This window comes from Stylophora pistillata, chromosome 3 (assembly GCF_964205215.1).
Source record: "Stylophora pistillata chromosome 3, jaStyPist1.2, whole genome shotgun sequence".
Lineage (NCBI taxonomy): Eukaryota > Metazoa > Cnidaria > Anthozoa > Scleractinia > Pocilloporidae > Stylophora > Stylophora pistillata.
In genome coordinates this window covers 42,285,657-42,301,904 of record NC_142521.1, presented here as the reverse complement: position 1 = coordinate 42,301,904, position 16,248 = coordinate 42,285,657, and the positions used below count along the sequence as shown (strand labels likewise).

At 38.2% G+C, this 16,248-nt stretch overlaps 1 protein-coding gene and 1 pseudogene across 2 annotated transcripts in view; one reads left to right on the top strand and one right to left on the bottom strand.

Moving 5' to 3' along the window:
- LOC148736186 (uncharacterized) overlaps positions 1–16,248 on the bottom strand; it is a 300,358-nt pseudogene that overhangs the window by 203,494 nt on the left and 80,616 nt on the right. The gene's annotated exons all lie outside the window — the stretch shown is intronic.
- The window catches only part of LOC111331726 (uncharacterized), a 49,355-nt gene continuing 40,261 nt past the window's right edge, over positions 7,155–16,248 (top strand). The window contains exons 1-8 of the mRNA XM_022936894.2: positions 7,155–7,313; positions 8,804–8,962; positions 9,586–9,756; positions 10,715–10,903; positions 11,053–11,223; positions 12,104–12,292; positions 12,804–13,033; positions 13,673–13,905. Coding sequence (XP_022792629.2) covers positions 7,211–7,313; positions 8,804–8,962; positions 9,586–9,756; positions 10,715–10,903; positions 11,053–11,223; positions 12,104–12,292; positions 12,804–13,033; positions 13,673–13,905 — 1,445 coding nt within the window. The 5' untranslated portion in view covers positions 7,155–7,210. The remainder of the gene's footprint in view (positions 7,314–8,803; positions 8,963–9,585; positions 9,757–10,714; positions 10,904–11,052; positions 11,224–12,103; positions 12,293–12,803; positions 13,034–13,672; positions 13,906–16,248) is intronic.

Here is a 16,248-nt window from a genome sequence, read left to right as displayed (position 1 = left end):
AACATTTTGGTGAAGTTAATCTTAATTGCACTTCACTTCAGTGAACCATTGTTCAGCCTGACATCAGGTGAGTGTGACACAGAAAATAGCTATGCAGATTTGCTTGACTTGCTGTTAGCATATTTTTGCTCTCTTTTGAATTCCCAATTGGGAACGTTTAATTTTAAGAGATTTCAATTGCAAGTGGAAGTCTGCTACCACATTTACTGCAAACACTTTTCTATTTCAGCTTGACTATCATGTTTAAGTAAAATACATTTTATATTCAGAAATTAGATCAAAGAAAGCAGATGATACCGTAAAAGGTTAGCTAATGAAAGAAAAGTTCCTTGCGAGGATTCAGATTTCAAGTAGTCAGCTGGAATAAGGCGATCCCAGCTCCTAACTCCCAGTCTTCGGTCTCGCCCTTCTTATCTTTTTTTAAGAGTATTTTCTTTTTTTGCAGGATTTGGCTTAAAAACCTGCCTTATACTTTCGAAATTTCACGAAAAGGAAGCAGTACAAAAGTCTCGGTGTCAATGGATCATGTGTTTGTCAACAAGGAGGCAGTTTCAAAGTTGCGGTGTCCGTGCATCATGCGATTGTCAACAGGGAGGAGTTAAAGAGTTGTGGTTTCTATGCATCATGTGTTTGTAAACGAGGAAGCAGTTTAAAAGTGGCGATGTCTATGCATCATGTGTTTATCGATAAGGAAGCAGTTTAAAAGTTGCAGTGTCTGTGCATCATGTGTTTATCGATAAGGAAGCAGTTTAAAAGTTGCAGTGTCTGTGCATCGTGCGTTTATCGATAAGGAAGCAGTTTAAAAGTTGCAGTGTCTGTGCATCGTGCGTTTATCGATAAGGAAGCAGTTTAAAAGTTGCAGTGTCTGTGCATCGTGCGTTTATCGATAAGGAAGCAGTTTAAAAGTTGCAGTGTCTGTGCATCATGCGTTTATCGATAAGGAAGCAGTTTAAAAGTTGCAGTGTCTGTGCATCATGCGTTTATCGATAAGGAAGCAGTTTAAAAGTTGCAGTGTCTGTGCATCGTGCGTTGTCATCAAGGAAGCAGCTTAATAGTTACGGTGTCTATGCATCACGTGTTTTTCAAAGAGGAAGCGATGTAAAAGCTACGATTTCTTTACAAAAAGTTGTTATCACTATGGAAGTGCTGTAATTGTTGCAGTGTCTAGGAAGCTAAGATCTGATCATCAACGAGGGAGCAGTTTTTAAAGATCTAGTGCCTTATATTAATATGTATCATATGATCATCAAAAAGAAAATGATAAGAAATGAAATATATAAGAAAATAAAGGATAAATAGATCAATCAAAAAATTATAACTAAAGAAATAAAAAAAAGAACAAGTAAAAATAAATAATACATAAACAAAAAACATACAACACTAAACCTCGAAACATCCCTGAAAAACTTCACTTTTGTGCCTACCTTTCTAAAATGGACTCTTGATTATTCCACGAGCGCGCGTTGGATATGAGATGATAGATAGCCAACGAGGCGCGTAGCGCCGAGTTGGCTATAATCATCTCATATCCAACAAACGCGAGTGGAATAATTGTTTTATTAATAAAAACGCCCCCAAGATATTAGACAAATCTTCTCGACTTTATTTTGTAAGAAGAAACAGGATGTTTTAATGTACATATATTAGATTATGGTATATTGGCTCATATACCATGATGGTTAAGCCAATAAAAAGTCTTGAATAGCATTATCCAATGATCCAGTTTTTGATAATATTTTTTTACTTTGGGTTTCAAGATTTAATGATCATTCAATCATTAGATGTTTAATTGTCACTGGTTTTATTACCAGCCAACAAATTTATGTTACGACAGTAATTCCGACTTCTAATTTCGGTATTTGAATCTTAGACATTTAATTTCTGAGTGCCGAATTTTATTTCCGACCGACGACTTTTTATTTTCCGACTTTCGGCTTCGGACTTCTAATGCCCGAATTCAGACTTCCGATTTCGGACATTCATTTTTGGAATTTGGAGTTTTATTTTGGATGATCGACTTTTAATTTTCCGACTTGTGGCTCTGGACTTCTAATTTCTTACTTTGGAGTTCAGATTTGGGACATTCGATTTCGGAATTCGGAGTTTTATTTCCGACCATTCGCATACAATTTTCCTACTTGCGGCTTAGGATTTCTAACTTCAGACTTCGGATTTCAGAGTTTGGAGTTTTATTTCCGACCATTGACGTATAATTTTCTGACCTACGGTATCGGACCTAATTTACGTCTTTCGACTTGTAAGCCTCCTATGACCTAATCCCCGACTGCGAACTTTCGATATCCGACTTTATTTCATCAATTGCTACATGCAGACCTGCGAATTTAATGCTCGATCTTCTTTTTTCCCGATTTCTACTCTTAAGTGACATTTTCAACGTCCATTGACCTCGAAAGTCCGACTTCGTTTTTGACTTAGGAATATAAAATCAAAATGTGTGGGCATTTTAGTTATTTTAAAAAGAGAGGTACTGCAGTAACCGAGATGAGAGAGAAATTACCTTTCAAGTTTACTAAGATTCGACCCCTTAAACTTTGAGAGATATTAGCATCAGAGGCGGATCCAGGAATTTTTTATTGGGGGGGTCCAAACTTTGGTTCAGAAAGGACTGTTTGACTCTTTTGAGGAAAATTACTTCTCCCCTACACCCCCCACACCCCCTTCCACCAGTCGCGGTTGCACGTTATAATTCCTTGGCCGCTTACCGTTTACTTGGATTCATTAATTAAAAAATCAGCTAGTTAAAAAGTGATATAAGATCCTGCGGATCTAATAATTCAGTCTCAAAGTTGTAAGCGTCAGGTCTGATAGAGGAGGTCCGGATGCCCCGGACCCTCCCCCTGGATCCGCCACTGAGCATCTATATAAATTCTCCCTGCAATACCACCCCTCAATCATATTTTAAGGTTAGGAGAATAACGGAAATGATCTAAACTTACTGAGAGCTCTTAATTGTTAAACAGATTCTCCTAGTCAGCGCCATGGGGGATGCGCAAAGAACATTGTGGAGAATATGCCGTCATGGATGTAAGAATGTTAAGGGTTAAAAAATGCAAGGCAGCAGTTTGCAAACAACAGGGAAAAGGAAGGGATTCTTGCGGTTTTTTTTTTGGTATGAAAAAATTAAAAACTCTATGTTAACGTAACGAATGGTACGTTGCTCGCATCACATCATAGCATTATGATATGCTTGCACCTGCCAGAAACTTAATCAATTGTCCCTCTTGCCAATCATGTCGTGGAATTAGGTTGTCGCAATCCAACATTGACGCACAATAGAATTGTATCTACCCAGTATAATGGTTCAAGTCCTTCGTGAGGACCTTCGTCGCTATAATCTGTCGGGGCTAAAAAGATCGGCTACAACACTACCTTCTGGCGTCATTATATAATGCCTTTTTTTTTTCTAATGCTATGAAGATTGTGCTGTGTCAGCAGCAATAAGCAATCCTAAACTATAATTTTTTTTTAATCTTGTCTCTGACGGAGACCTCAACTAACCCAACGTTTTAAAGATAAATAAAAAAATGATTGAATGTAGGGTAGGTAAGTTGTTCCACTCGAGTCCTGAGATTGACACCCGCATAGATATGCCGAGGAAAATCTATGACTTAACCAAAGTAAAGCGCGCGCTCTGATTGATCATCTCAGTGTCCACCATTTGCCCATGAGTGTGCGCTGCTGATGTCAGCAAATACAAAGACCAGTTTCCTCGTGCTTGTGTTTTCCAGTCACGTAAGATTTCAATGTTAAAAAAAAGGAAACTCTTTTGCTACAATTTATCAATGTTATGTTATAAAACAAATGGTAAACACCACAGCGTACACTATTGAGTTATGGATACATAGGAGGTTTACTAAACACTCAAACACTCAAGAAGCTAGAGTTGCTCTCGGCTATCGCCTCGCGCGACTCTTACGTTTCTTTCATGCCGCGTGCATCCATAGCTCAATAGCGTATGCTGTGGTGTTTACCATTTGTTAAATCGGTCCAGTGCAAGATAGGGAAAGACCGTAAAAAATTATACCAACCACGGAAAAGATTAAGAAGGAAAGATTTAATGACAGAGCAGAGCAAGTTGAATTGAATGTAATCAATTGCTATAGCTTGTCGCTAAGCTCAGCCGAACAGAGTTGGAAAATGCTGACTATGCAAGCATGATTAGAAAACCTGAAATCAATCCGGTGTATATTTACGTCCAATTCGATCAGCCTCCCTTTTTAGAGGACAGACATCATTTTCAGGTACAAACGAATTCAACAAAACTGCACTATTAGTAATCAAAGGTTTCCAATCAATTCTTGACGAACTGAATCGAAAAGCTATACTTGAAAAACTAGTGAGTCATCAGGAACAAAAAAAAAATATAAAAATAATAAACCAAAAAAAAAAAAAACTCACTGATCTTTATTAAAAACCCATAAAACTATCTAACATTTTTACACAACTTGATTCTAAAGTAAGCCTAAATACTACGTGAAATCAATCTATAAATTCAATGAACAATGCTCAAAATACAGCTATAATTATTCTTTGAATAAGAATGACCCAAGCTTTCAAATCAATAATAACGATCCCTTATAAGATCAGGCAAGCTAACAAAATTTTCAAATCTTTCTACGTGTATCCAAGCGCTCTAATTGATAAAGTTTAGGCAAGTGCGTGTAAGATGTACGATGTTTACACTTACATGTATTTCACAAATGAATTCCAAATGTTCTCTGAAGGTGAGTAAAGGGCATTTTCTAAGCATATGTAGAGAAGGACCGAACAGTATTCCATACTCGAGGTGTGTACGAGACCACGGGGGTTTTTTTTTTGGTGTGTTTTTTGAGTCGTAGAATTAGAGAGCGATCCCCTGTGTATAACGTCTCAGCTAAGAGTTATAGATTAACGTAAAAATAGTCCAGTGTCGGCTGAAGGATAGTTTCCTGCACATATTTAAAATTTTATCTCATTTATGTAGAGGTTTCACTCACTTTTCAATTAGTTCTTCAGCCTACGCGAGGAAACTTTGCACTCACGCATTCCTTTAAAGCCTCAACGGCGATTTGTGGGTGAACCTGGACATTCCCAAATGTCGAACTAAACCTCTCACGGAATGCCTGAAATAATAACGACGAAACTAAGCTTAGATGTCCCTGAAAAACTGATCGCCGCGATGATTAACAGAAAGCGTCAGAAAAGTAGTTTTAAATCTCAAGTTTCTGTCATCACCGAGGAATCTTGCATTTTTTTTAAATCAATGCCCAACATTTATTGTAGAACCAATCATACGTGATAAGAAGTTCATTCGATTCCTTCGTCCGCAAAAAAAAGGTTAACAGCTCTAATCATGATATGACTTTTGCAATATTCAATTCATTACAGCCTCAGACGTGTTTTAGGTCGGAGTTGACACGGCTGGATAAACAATGAATGACGATATTTCTCCGTCACGTCGCCGTCGCTGGATCGAGTCTGTCAATCAGTTTTAATTTCAGGAGAAGCTCCTCAATCCCAATACACACTTTAATGCTACATTTAAATAACGTGAGGTTAATTCCAGAGACAGCATCGTTCCAAAGCACACCCGTGGCAATGGTAACGAAGACATCAATTTTAAATCACTTTGAATCTGTTGGAAATGGTTCAGTTAAATGTTTGCCAGTGAACGCTACTACTGATCATGAAATTTTAATCACATCTCGTGACAACCCTCCTAGAGTAAAGAGTTTATTCCAAAAATCAAATTGTGAACCTATCATTTTGGTTATAGGTATTAATGATTTCGGAAAAGTTCAAACTTTCTAGGAGTGTCTTTGACATAATTTTATGAATTCATAGATTTTTGTTTAAAATTTTATTTGATCAGCGGTGACCAAGTCACATCTTTTTCGTTCAGCGTTAATGATTTCCATTCAACTTGTAAAGTACTATAAACTTTATGACAAGAGATAGTATCCGAAAAAAACTTGAACTTGAACACATGATGTTTTCTGAAAAAATATTAACCGATAAAATTTAATAGCGCACAAGGGAAACATACCTTTGTAAGAAAAATCTTTGCTGGAAAAAATTGACTCAAATAAATTAAGATAGAGAGACTGTAGAATTCCGGTGGTATATTTTAATAAGGGAAAATAGAAATTTTTTCCATCCATTTTCAAAAATTTAAAAAGAAAAATAAAAATTTTCAATTGTTACGTCGCGAATGTTTATTTGTTTTGTAAAAGTAATTAATGTTACTAGAGCACATGAAATATTTTTCATGAGAACCGGCCACCTGTTCGCGTATCCGAAACAAATTTGTTTCTAGAGCTGTACATTTCTCCAAACGATTTGAGAGTCGTTCTCGGATTATATGTAATTAAATCTCCCAGTGCTGGTGGAAAATGTATCTTGATTCGAAAATTAATGTACTTGGTGTAGGATTCGCGAATCGATTAAGGAAATAAAAATGAACTTATCGGCTAAGGTTGAGTGGTCAAGAAAATTACAATACATTGGATATTCTTTTGGTATACGCTAATTTTTATTATAGTTCTATTGAAGAGAACTTAAACATCAAAAATGTTTTTCCGATTATGGCACATGACTCTATCGAATAACCCGTTATGCAAGCAGTTTTCAAATAGACGACATGCGATTTAGCTAATTCATTTGCTGGAAACTGAAAACGGATGGTACATTTTGAGAAAAATAGAATGATGAAAATTTCAAACCATTTCTGATCTGATTGTTGAAGAGTCAAAGTTCATTTTAACCGCGGATTTTTATGATAAATATCATTTCGAAAAGAGTCTTGAGTTTAAATTTGACTCGCCAAGAGATATTCAAAGTGTCACTTTTTAATGATTTAACATATTTCATCCAAAAATATTAACTGAGAAATTACAAGCGCTAAAGAATCTTCCATGGGTCAAAGATTTGAATGATGATTTTCATTTTCTGGATTTTTTTATTTCAGGTGGGAGAAAATCAAGAGTAGAGTTTATACACAAATCAACACTTTAGCTGTTTGGCATCGGTAACAACCATCGTTTCTTGTTTGTTCACCTAGCTAAATATATTATAAGGCGTTATTTCAGCTGTGTATAAATCAATGTAGTTGAATCGCATCATGATCATTCGTTTCTCTGTTGAGTGAATGTACATTCAACACTCCATAGGATAGGAGTGCTTGGCTATGCTTTAGCCCCTAACAGTTCACATGAATTTTCATTTTTTTAACTCATTCAAGATGAGAAGTAACTTAAAACTCTTAAATTTTCTGTTACTTTTAGCGACTTTATGGAATTCTACGAGAGGCGCTGGTGAGTAAAAGATTCATTTTGAATTAAAGTGTTCATGTGTTAGCAACTTAAAGCTAAAATATTGGGACCATATTTGAACTGGAAGCTGAATTAGCCGCCTTTAGCTCATTAAAACTCATCTGATTTCCAGTGTTCCGTGATACTAGTTGAAAACCAAGAGCCATTAATTTTTGAAGTTTTTTTAGGTAACTCCTACCAAGAGAAGTTAATAAATTGCTTTTACTTAAGATTTTCTTTATTTCCCTCTGTTAATTTTTCACTTTTAATTAACTTAGCCATGAGACGGCCCTCGAATGTTTTTTTAAGAAAAATGAGTACTACTCAATCATAATCAAAGCTCTGAAAAGCTTTGTCTTTGTTTTTCAATTTATGGCAATCAGTACTCAGAGAGAAGGTAGCTACTTCAATACATGATTTCCTTTTAATGTGTACATATATACTTTTCGTGCCTAAGACGATATTCTTACTTTTGAGACCCTTTGAACGGCCAGATTCTTCCTCTTTACACCTTTATTCCGTACTTTTGTTGGAAGAAAAATTGAACTGGAATTTGCTATCAAAAAGAAAAATACGTTTTTATCGTTTTGATTAGCTTTTCTTGTCAAAAAAGCAACAAGCTATATTTCCTTCCATTAAATTTCTCTCAACAAAATTATGGTAATACGTGTTTGTTATTTTACATCTTCACGCAAGAAAGTTCTCAATAAACTCTTCCGCTTCACTTTATTACTGATATCATTCTGATGAAAGATATTCTTACAAAAGATTTTCAGTTGTCGAGATACTTCATCACTTTGATTCCAGTTGGCGATGCAAAAAACACCTACGCTTAAAATAGATCCTATACATATATCTTATTAACCAAGAGCGAGGGCCGTACTGGGAGAATATCGGCCCGAGGTCTTGACAGTACGGACCGAGCGCAGCGAGGTCCGTACAAAAAAGACCGAGGACCGATATTCTTCCAGTACGGTTCCGAGCAAGCTTGGTTAATAAGAGAGTTATTATACGACTGAAGGTCAGAGGGACACAAGTGCAGTATCATTCGGGACCATTCGGGACAGTGCCCGGTCCAATATTGAGAGAATATTGACCGGCAATAGAGCATTTTGATTGGTTGATTTTAGTTATTGGCCCTCTGACGGCCCGAGTCGTGTAATAAAAACATTTAATGGAGAGACTATTACTTAGATCTGATTTTATTTATTCACATGTAAATAACTCCTCTTTTGATGGAGAGAGTTTGACTTAGATATGATGTTATGTTGTCATCTGTAAATAATTACTTCTTTATTTCACTTAATTTTTTACTATTTTCATTGTCAAACGGCTTAAAATGAATCATTTTACCTTGCACGATAATAATACCATATGCGAATATTTCGAATTCTTTCATTTCTTCAAAAATGTTTGGAAAACTAGCAAATCACGAAACGTTCTTTAATTACTGAATATATTTTCTTTTAACTTTTTGTACGCTGGCGCTGCAGTGGATGGCGGTTGGTCCGGTTGGACAGCGTGGAGCGGCTGCGCAGCGGGCGTTTGCGCGGGAAATCAGCGAATACGAACAAGGACTTGCACCAATCCCATCCCGACTGAGGATGGGAAGTACTGTGGTGGAGATAGTGCCGAGCAGTTAGATTGTCTGAGTGAGTATTTCGCCAAAACTGATATCTCTACCACTTACAAACTCTGTTGATTTTCATTGCGTGCTATTCGTACTGAGCGATACGTTTTGGCTCATAAGTAAGGGTGACTAGCATCAGATTTCTGCTTGCAATGTCAGCCCTAAGTCACAGATTAAGGTCATGAGAATACAGCAAATGATCACCAACTAAAGAAAATCTTGATTGTTAAACTAATTCTCCTTGTCGGCTCCTTTGGAAATGTAATTGAAATGGTCAACAGTATAACGATGAAAGTCCTAAAATAGCGATAGCAAGGCTCCCGCAAGGCTAGAAAATTCCAAATTTGCATGAAGTTAAGCAGTTGTTAAGTCCATATTTCCTTTATACCACATTAACTAAAAATATTTCCCTAACAATTCATTCATAAATCCCCGAATATCGATTTTATCGTTTTTATAAGGTTCTCCAGAGCACTGCAAAACTTGTTGCCTACTTCAAACTTTAATGGACGAATGGAACAAAAAGAAAGAACCTGAACGTTTAAATCTATTCTAAAATTAAATCATTGTCTTCAAATATTCCATTATCATGACATACAACTGACCTCCATAGCCACTAACGTAATTTTGAAAATGTGGTTGCAGTCGACGGCGGTTTTACAGAATGGAGTCAGTGGTCTCTGTGTGAGAACCCATGCGGGGGATCTGTAGTAAACAGGACAAGATCGTGCACTAACCCCATCCCTACTTCTGACGGGCAGCCTTGTTCTGGAGACACATTTCAAACGAAGCTGGAATGTATTTCCCCATGTCCAAGTAAGGAATTTGATATCCTGTCACAGATGATCACTTTCAGGTCCAAAGTTTCAGAATGAAAAATTCTAGCGGATTGTACCGTTTTCACTGGATTATAGGTGAAACGTTAATTTAATTTGAAGCGTTTCTAGCGCGGCTTTTATTCAAAAAAATTTTTATTTATAATCACTGACAGCAATTAAGGTAAATCATTTGATTATATTATGTTAAGCAGAAACATGTTCCAAGTAAAGGTCCAATGTATAGCATTTTTTTGCTGCGATAAAATCGTAATTTCTAGAATTTCATTTAAAAAGAAAAGTAAGTTAGCCTATCCCCTATACATGCCCATAATTTTAAATGTGATTGTAACACACGTTCCTTAGCCTGCAGCTGATTTGAGAACTACAGCTGATTGGTTACTGGTTCCGTGATGAAGTTTGATGTGCGATGTTTGGCGGCATGAAATTTGCGGGGCTATTTTGAGGAAGTTACTTTATCGTTCAATATCATGAGGTGACGACCTTTTTTTGGTTAAGTCGCCATGAGCGCGCGCTTTGAAAGCATTTTCACTGGGCTTTTCTGTAAAAGCCTGAGTTTTTACTATCCCTACACTCTGCAAGGAGTGTGGAAGTTCCAGTGGAAGGTTTGATTTGCACTTGAAAGGACCAGAATATATGGCAATCGTGCATTCAGGAAAATTACCTAATGGGTTATCGCTTGAAATAGCAAGAGCGATTTCAAATGTAAAATAACTAGATTGTTCAGTTGTGTCGCTTGATCATTTCTTCTTTTTTACATTTATAATCAAGCGTCATTTTGAACTCTTCTCCTTGATAATGACAAGTTTTTCAATTCTATCGGAATGATTTATCGTCAAATTGTAAAACAAACGTTTTACCTCTACGAATGCTGAACTGTTAGAAATCCGTCAAGGCGTATGAGCTATTGTTTTGAATAAATTTTCGTTTCCTTTTAGCTTCCCCTCTTGATGGAGGATGGAGTGCCTGGTCCCCGTGGGAAACGTGTACCAAGACATGTGGTATATCAGGTGGATCTATTTTACGAAGAAGCAGGATTTGTAATCAACCACCTCCGATGAATGGCGGAGCAGGCTGCCCTGGTAACGACACGGAAGTGACTAAAGCTTGCTTCACACCTTGTCCAGGTTAATGAATGATTCCCTTTACAATGTCACGAGAAGATTTTCAGTTGTTACATCATTTGTTCATATTCATTCACTCTCATTAATTCACGCTCATTCATTCTTTTTACTTATCAACTAATTCATAACTTCATCTTTTTATTTATGTGCAGTGGATGGTGGTTTTGGCTCATGGTCAGCTTGGTCAGCTTGTAGTCAAACGTGTGGCACTGGTACTCAGTCTAGAAGCAGACTCTGCGACAACCCTGTTCCCGCCAATCAAGGTCAAAATTGCAGTGGTGACTTCGATCAAGCCAAAAGCTGTAAATTGACCTCATGCCCTGGTAAGAAATTTTCAACGAAAGTCTCACTAGATGGCCAATAATGAGTTGAGCTCATGAAAGGACTGCTGAGGAAAAAAGATGAATAGCTTATCTAGAATCCATCTGATATACAATATGTTAAAATCGGAAGAGGCAAAGTCGAATAGATTAACAAACTGTTGTACATACACAAAATAATGTAAAAGCATACATTTTAGTCCCGTTCATATTTTCTTTTACATACACAAAAAATATATATTTTGTCTTTTAAAAGTTGGGACATGTCCTAGTTTAAAATGATTCCTCAGTATTGCACTGCGTATCTTGTACTGCGCATAAAAATCACGTCATCATGCGCATAAGCGCGCATTTCGAGTATTGTTTTTCAATCACGGGGCAAGGTAAAGAGGTAGATGGTCTTTAGTCCTTGAACGAGCTCGGTAACCTATATTTTTATTTCGTTATTTTGGCGTACAAAATTATCCTCGTTAAATTGGAGAAATTAGAAGAAAAACATCGAAAGGAAAAAAAGATATCGCTACAAATGTGTGCGAGGCCCGTTACTCGAGAAAGCAACTTGACGAACGTTTAAACATTTTGTGATTTTTCCACAAAGTATTTTTTAAATTTTTCCATATGTTATAGACTTTCTACCTATCAGGGTTTTTTCAAGCGTTACTGTAAAAGCTCTTGTTTCTAGCGTCTGCAAAATGTACTATAAAACGATTTAACAACATGTGTGATTAATGCCAGCTAAGGAACATATCAGGGAAGTTTCAGAAATATTGTTCGATGACTTTTTTTTTTTCTGAGGAATCACCTAATAGAAAAATAATCGTTTTATGCCTCAACTCGCTTTTTACTTCTTTTTGATACTAAGCGACAAACGATACTCTTCCAGGTGCTGTGGACGGCGTCTTTTCAACTTGGTCCGCCTGGACCACGTGCACAGAACCCAAGTATTGTCTTCAAGGTCACAAGACACGAACTAGAACTTGTACCAATCCTCCTCCAGCTAATGGCGGAGACGACTGTGTTGGCTTTGCGCAGGAAAATAAAGATTGTCCCACACAAGCAGATGGATGTTCTGGTAAGAAATAGTTCCAGTGTAAGTCGGTCATTTTTTTTTTCAGGGATAATTACATACCGGTAAATGCAAAATTTAAAATACCTCAACTAATGTTAAACATTACAGACAATTGAAGAAATTAAAGCTGCATTGGTACCAAACAACTAAATGGCTTTTAGAGCAATTTGGAATAAATAAGCTCTACAAATTGACTACAAATTGCATTCACTCTACGGGCTCGTGCTGTTTTTGAAGAAGGTCATTCTACCGTAGCTTATCCAAGTCTGTAGCATGAGGCGACTAGTTCCAATGCTTCTCCGAACTGAAAAGGATGTCCACCCTCCTCTTGTCGCAAGGTTAAAGTCATGGAGAATGCCGGAGTTTTAAGAAGCTCATTGATAGGATGTTCAAAATACATCGGGCATCATTCGTGCGGCTACACCTAACACCCGGAGTCGGGCAAACATATAAGAATTCATAGCTCTTTTCTTCATTCGGTATATATATCTATTATTTGAATTCTTTTCCATAGTACCTCAGCCCGATAAACCAGACAAAACAGCGGCAGATCCAAATTCTTGGATTGCTCTCGAATGTACAGCAACGGAAAAATTCTCAGCTACTGGAGCTTACAAACAAGATGTGCCTTACGCTGTATATACGAGTTTTTTTTTTATCAAATCTGAGCTGGAAAGTGGATGGTTTGCAATTCTAATCGAGCCAGACGACAAGGATGATTATGGAAAGAAAAACCTTACCAAGGTTTGTGAGTTGATACACAATAACTAGGAGTTACTGGCTAAGAAAACCGCTACACATGAAAACTACCAGTCTATTTAGGTGTCTCATTTAAAAATGAGTGGCACCGCTGGATTTTTGATGGCTTTTAATGCTCAGTTTAGCTTATGGCTAATCACTTCAATAGCCATGCATCAAGAGCTCGTCGCATAAGTTCGGCTTTAATCGGTTTTAATTAGACCCTTTGAACACCTCTCGCTGCTAAGACTTTCTTTCCACTTCTGCGCGTATGAAAAGGAACAAATATTTACAAAAAAGCAGATGCAGTTAAGCAGACTGTATGGAAATGTTCACACTTAAGTGCGCTAATATAAACCGACCAATGTACTGGATTTGTTCTTTTCAAAATTCATGCTTATGTCCCTATTACTTTGTTTAAGTCATTTTTGTAATTTCCTTGTCCATCTCCACTCAATTATCCAAGAGTCTAAGCTGGTACTACACACTCAGACAGAGCTCATCTTTTGTTTCAGTGGTTTTCACGCATTATATCTGAATGAATTAACAGGAAATTTCCATCACTCATTATCGCGCAATCTCAGTCTCGAAAAGCTTGTTTAATGTGAATTTCTTTTTATAAAACCATTCCTTTCCCCGTGACAGGTGTGTTTTGAGACGGTCGATCCAGTAACTATTAAGACGGTCGTGGACAATATAGCAACCTACTACGATCGGATCTCCGCCATTCCAGGGTGGACTACGACTGATCAGGCAGAAAATGTTTTAGGTTTTTCTATATGGATAGACGAGGCGCAGGCACTGAGAAAATACGAGTTCATGGTCGATAGATCTGCAGACTACGTGCCCATTTCCGGGTATAAGTTGACGGATGTCAGGTTAGTGATAGCCTGCAATGCAGCCGTCTTATTATGGCGAGTTAACCTTAAGAGGCGCGCGATCGTTTATTTAACCAACCATGTTTAATTTAGAGTTAAAGTCGACTATAGGGGTAGAGGGTGGGACGCAGCGAAGAGAAAATTTTCACTCCCCCACCCCAGCCCCTCTCCTAATTTCTGACCATCACTCACTCCCTTGGTACAAATTTCTCTCTCTCCCCAGCCTTCCGCTGCCATTTAATCAAAGATGGTGGCCATTTTTTGCTAAGAAAATACTGAGCACTCGCTCGCCCAAACAACACCTGCTATGCAGGCTAAATTACTGACATCAGATTAACACTTCAAACAAATTGAAATAAAGCGTCCTGAACATTTTAAAGTAAAAACCGCAAATCATGGGATGAAATTCGGGTAGTCGTGCCATAATATTTTAAACGTTTTGAAAATTATGAACCAATGCTGGGAAATTGCTGATTTTTACTTGATGGGTTCGTTCTAACCTGTTTCCATCTTTTATTTTCATCAAGTTACCGTTTACACCCTGATATCAGTATGCCTATTCTCCACACTGTCCTCTATGCATATTTTCCACACTGTCCTCTATGCCTATTCTCCACACTGTCCTCTATGCATATTCTCCACACTGTCCTCTATGCATATTCTCCACGCTGTCCTCTATGCCTATTCTCCACACTGTCCTCTATGCATATTCTCCACACTGTCCTCTATGCCTATTCTCCACACTGTCCTCTATGCCTATTCTCCACACTGTCCTCTATGCCTATTCTCCACACTGTCCTCTATGCCTATTCTCCACACTGTCCTCTATGCATATTCTCCACACTGTCCTCTATGCCTATTCTCCACACTGTCCTCTATGCCTATTCTCCACACTGTCCTCTATGCATATTCTCCACACTGTCCTCTATGCATATTCTCCACACTGTCCTCTATGCATATTCTCCACACTGTCCTCTATGCCTATTCTCCACACTGTCCTCTATGCCTATTCTCCACACTGTCCTCTATGCCTATTCTCCACACTGTCCTCTATGCCTATTCTCCACACTGTCCTCTATGCATATTCTCCACACTGTCCTCTATGCATATTCTCCACACTGTCCTCTATGCATATTCTCCACACTGTCCTCTATGCCTATTCTCCACACTGTCCTCTATGCCTATTCTCCACACTGTCCTCTATGCCTATTCTCCACACTGTCCTCTATGCCTATTCTCCACACTGTCCTCTATGCCTATTCTCCACACTGTCCTCTATGCCTATTCTCCACACTGTCCTCTATGCCTATTCTCCACACTGTCCTCTATGCCTATTCTCCACACTGTCCTCTATGCATATTCTCCACACTGTCCTCTATGCATATTCTCCACACTGTCCTCTATGCCTATTCTCCACACTGTCCTCTATGCCTATTCTCCACACTGTCCTCTATGCCTATTCTCCACACTGTCCTCTATGCATATTCTCCACACTGTCCTCTATGCATATTCTCCACACTGTCCTCTATGCCTATTCTCCACACTGTCCTCTATGCCTATTCTCCACACTGTCCTCTATGCCTATTCTCCACACTGTCCTCTATGCTTATTCTCCACACTGTCCTCTATGCCTATTCTCCACACTGTCCTCTATGCATATTCTCCACACTGTCCTCTATGCATATTCTCCACACTGTCCTCTATGCCTATTCTCCACACTGTCCTCTATGCATATTTTCCACACTGTCCTCTATGCATATTCTCCACACTGTCCTCTATGCCTATTCTCCACACTGTCCTCTATGCATATTTTCCACACTGTCCTCTATGCCTATTCTCCACACTGTCCTCTATGCCTATTCTCCACACTGTCCTCTATGCCTATTCTCCACACTGTCCTCTATGCCTATTCTCCACACTGTCCTCTATGCCTATTCTCCACACTGTCCTCTATGCCTATTCTCCACACTGTCCTCTATGCATATTCTCCACACTGTCCTCTATGCATATTCTCCACACTGTCCTCTATGCCTATTCTCCACACTGTCCTCTATGCATATTTTCCACACTGTCCTCTATGCATATTCTCCACACTGTCCTCTATGCCTATTCTCCACACTGTCCTCTATGCATATTTTCCACACTGTCCTCTATGCCTATTCTCCACACTGTCCTCTATGCCTATTCTCCACACTGTCCTCTATGCCTATTCTCCACACTGTCCTCTATGCCTATTCTCCACACTGTCCTCTATGCCTATTCTCCACACTGTCCTCTATGCCTATTCTCCACACTGTCCTCTATGCCTATTCTCCACACTGTCCTCTATGCATATTTTCCACA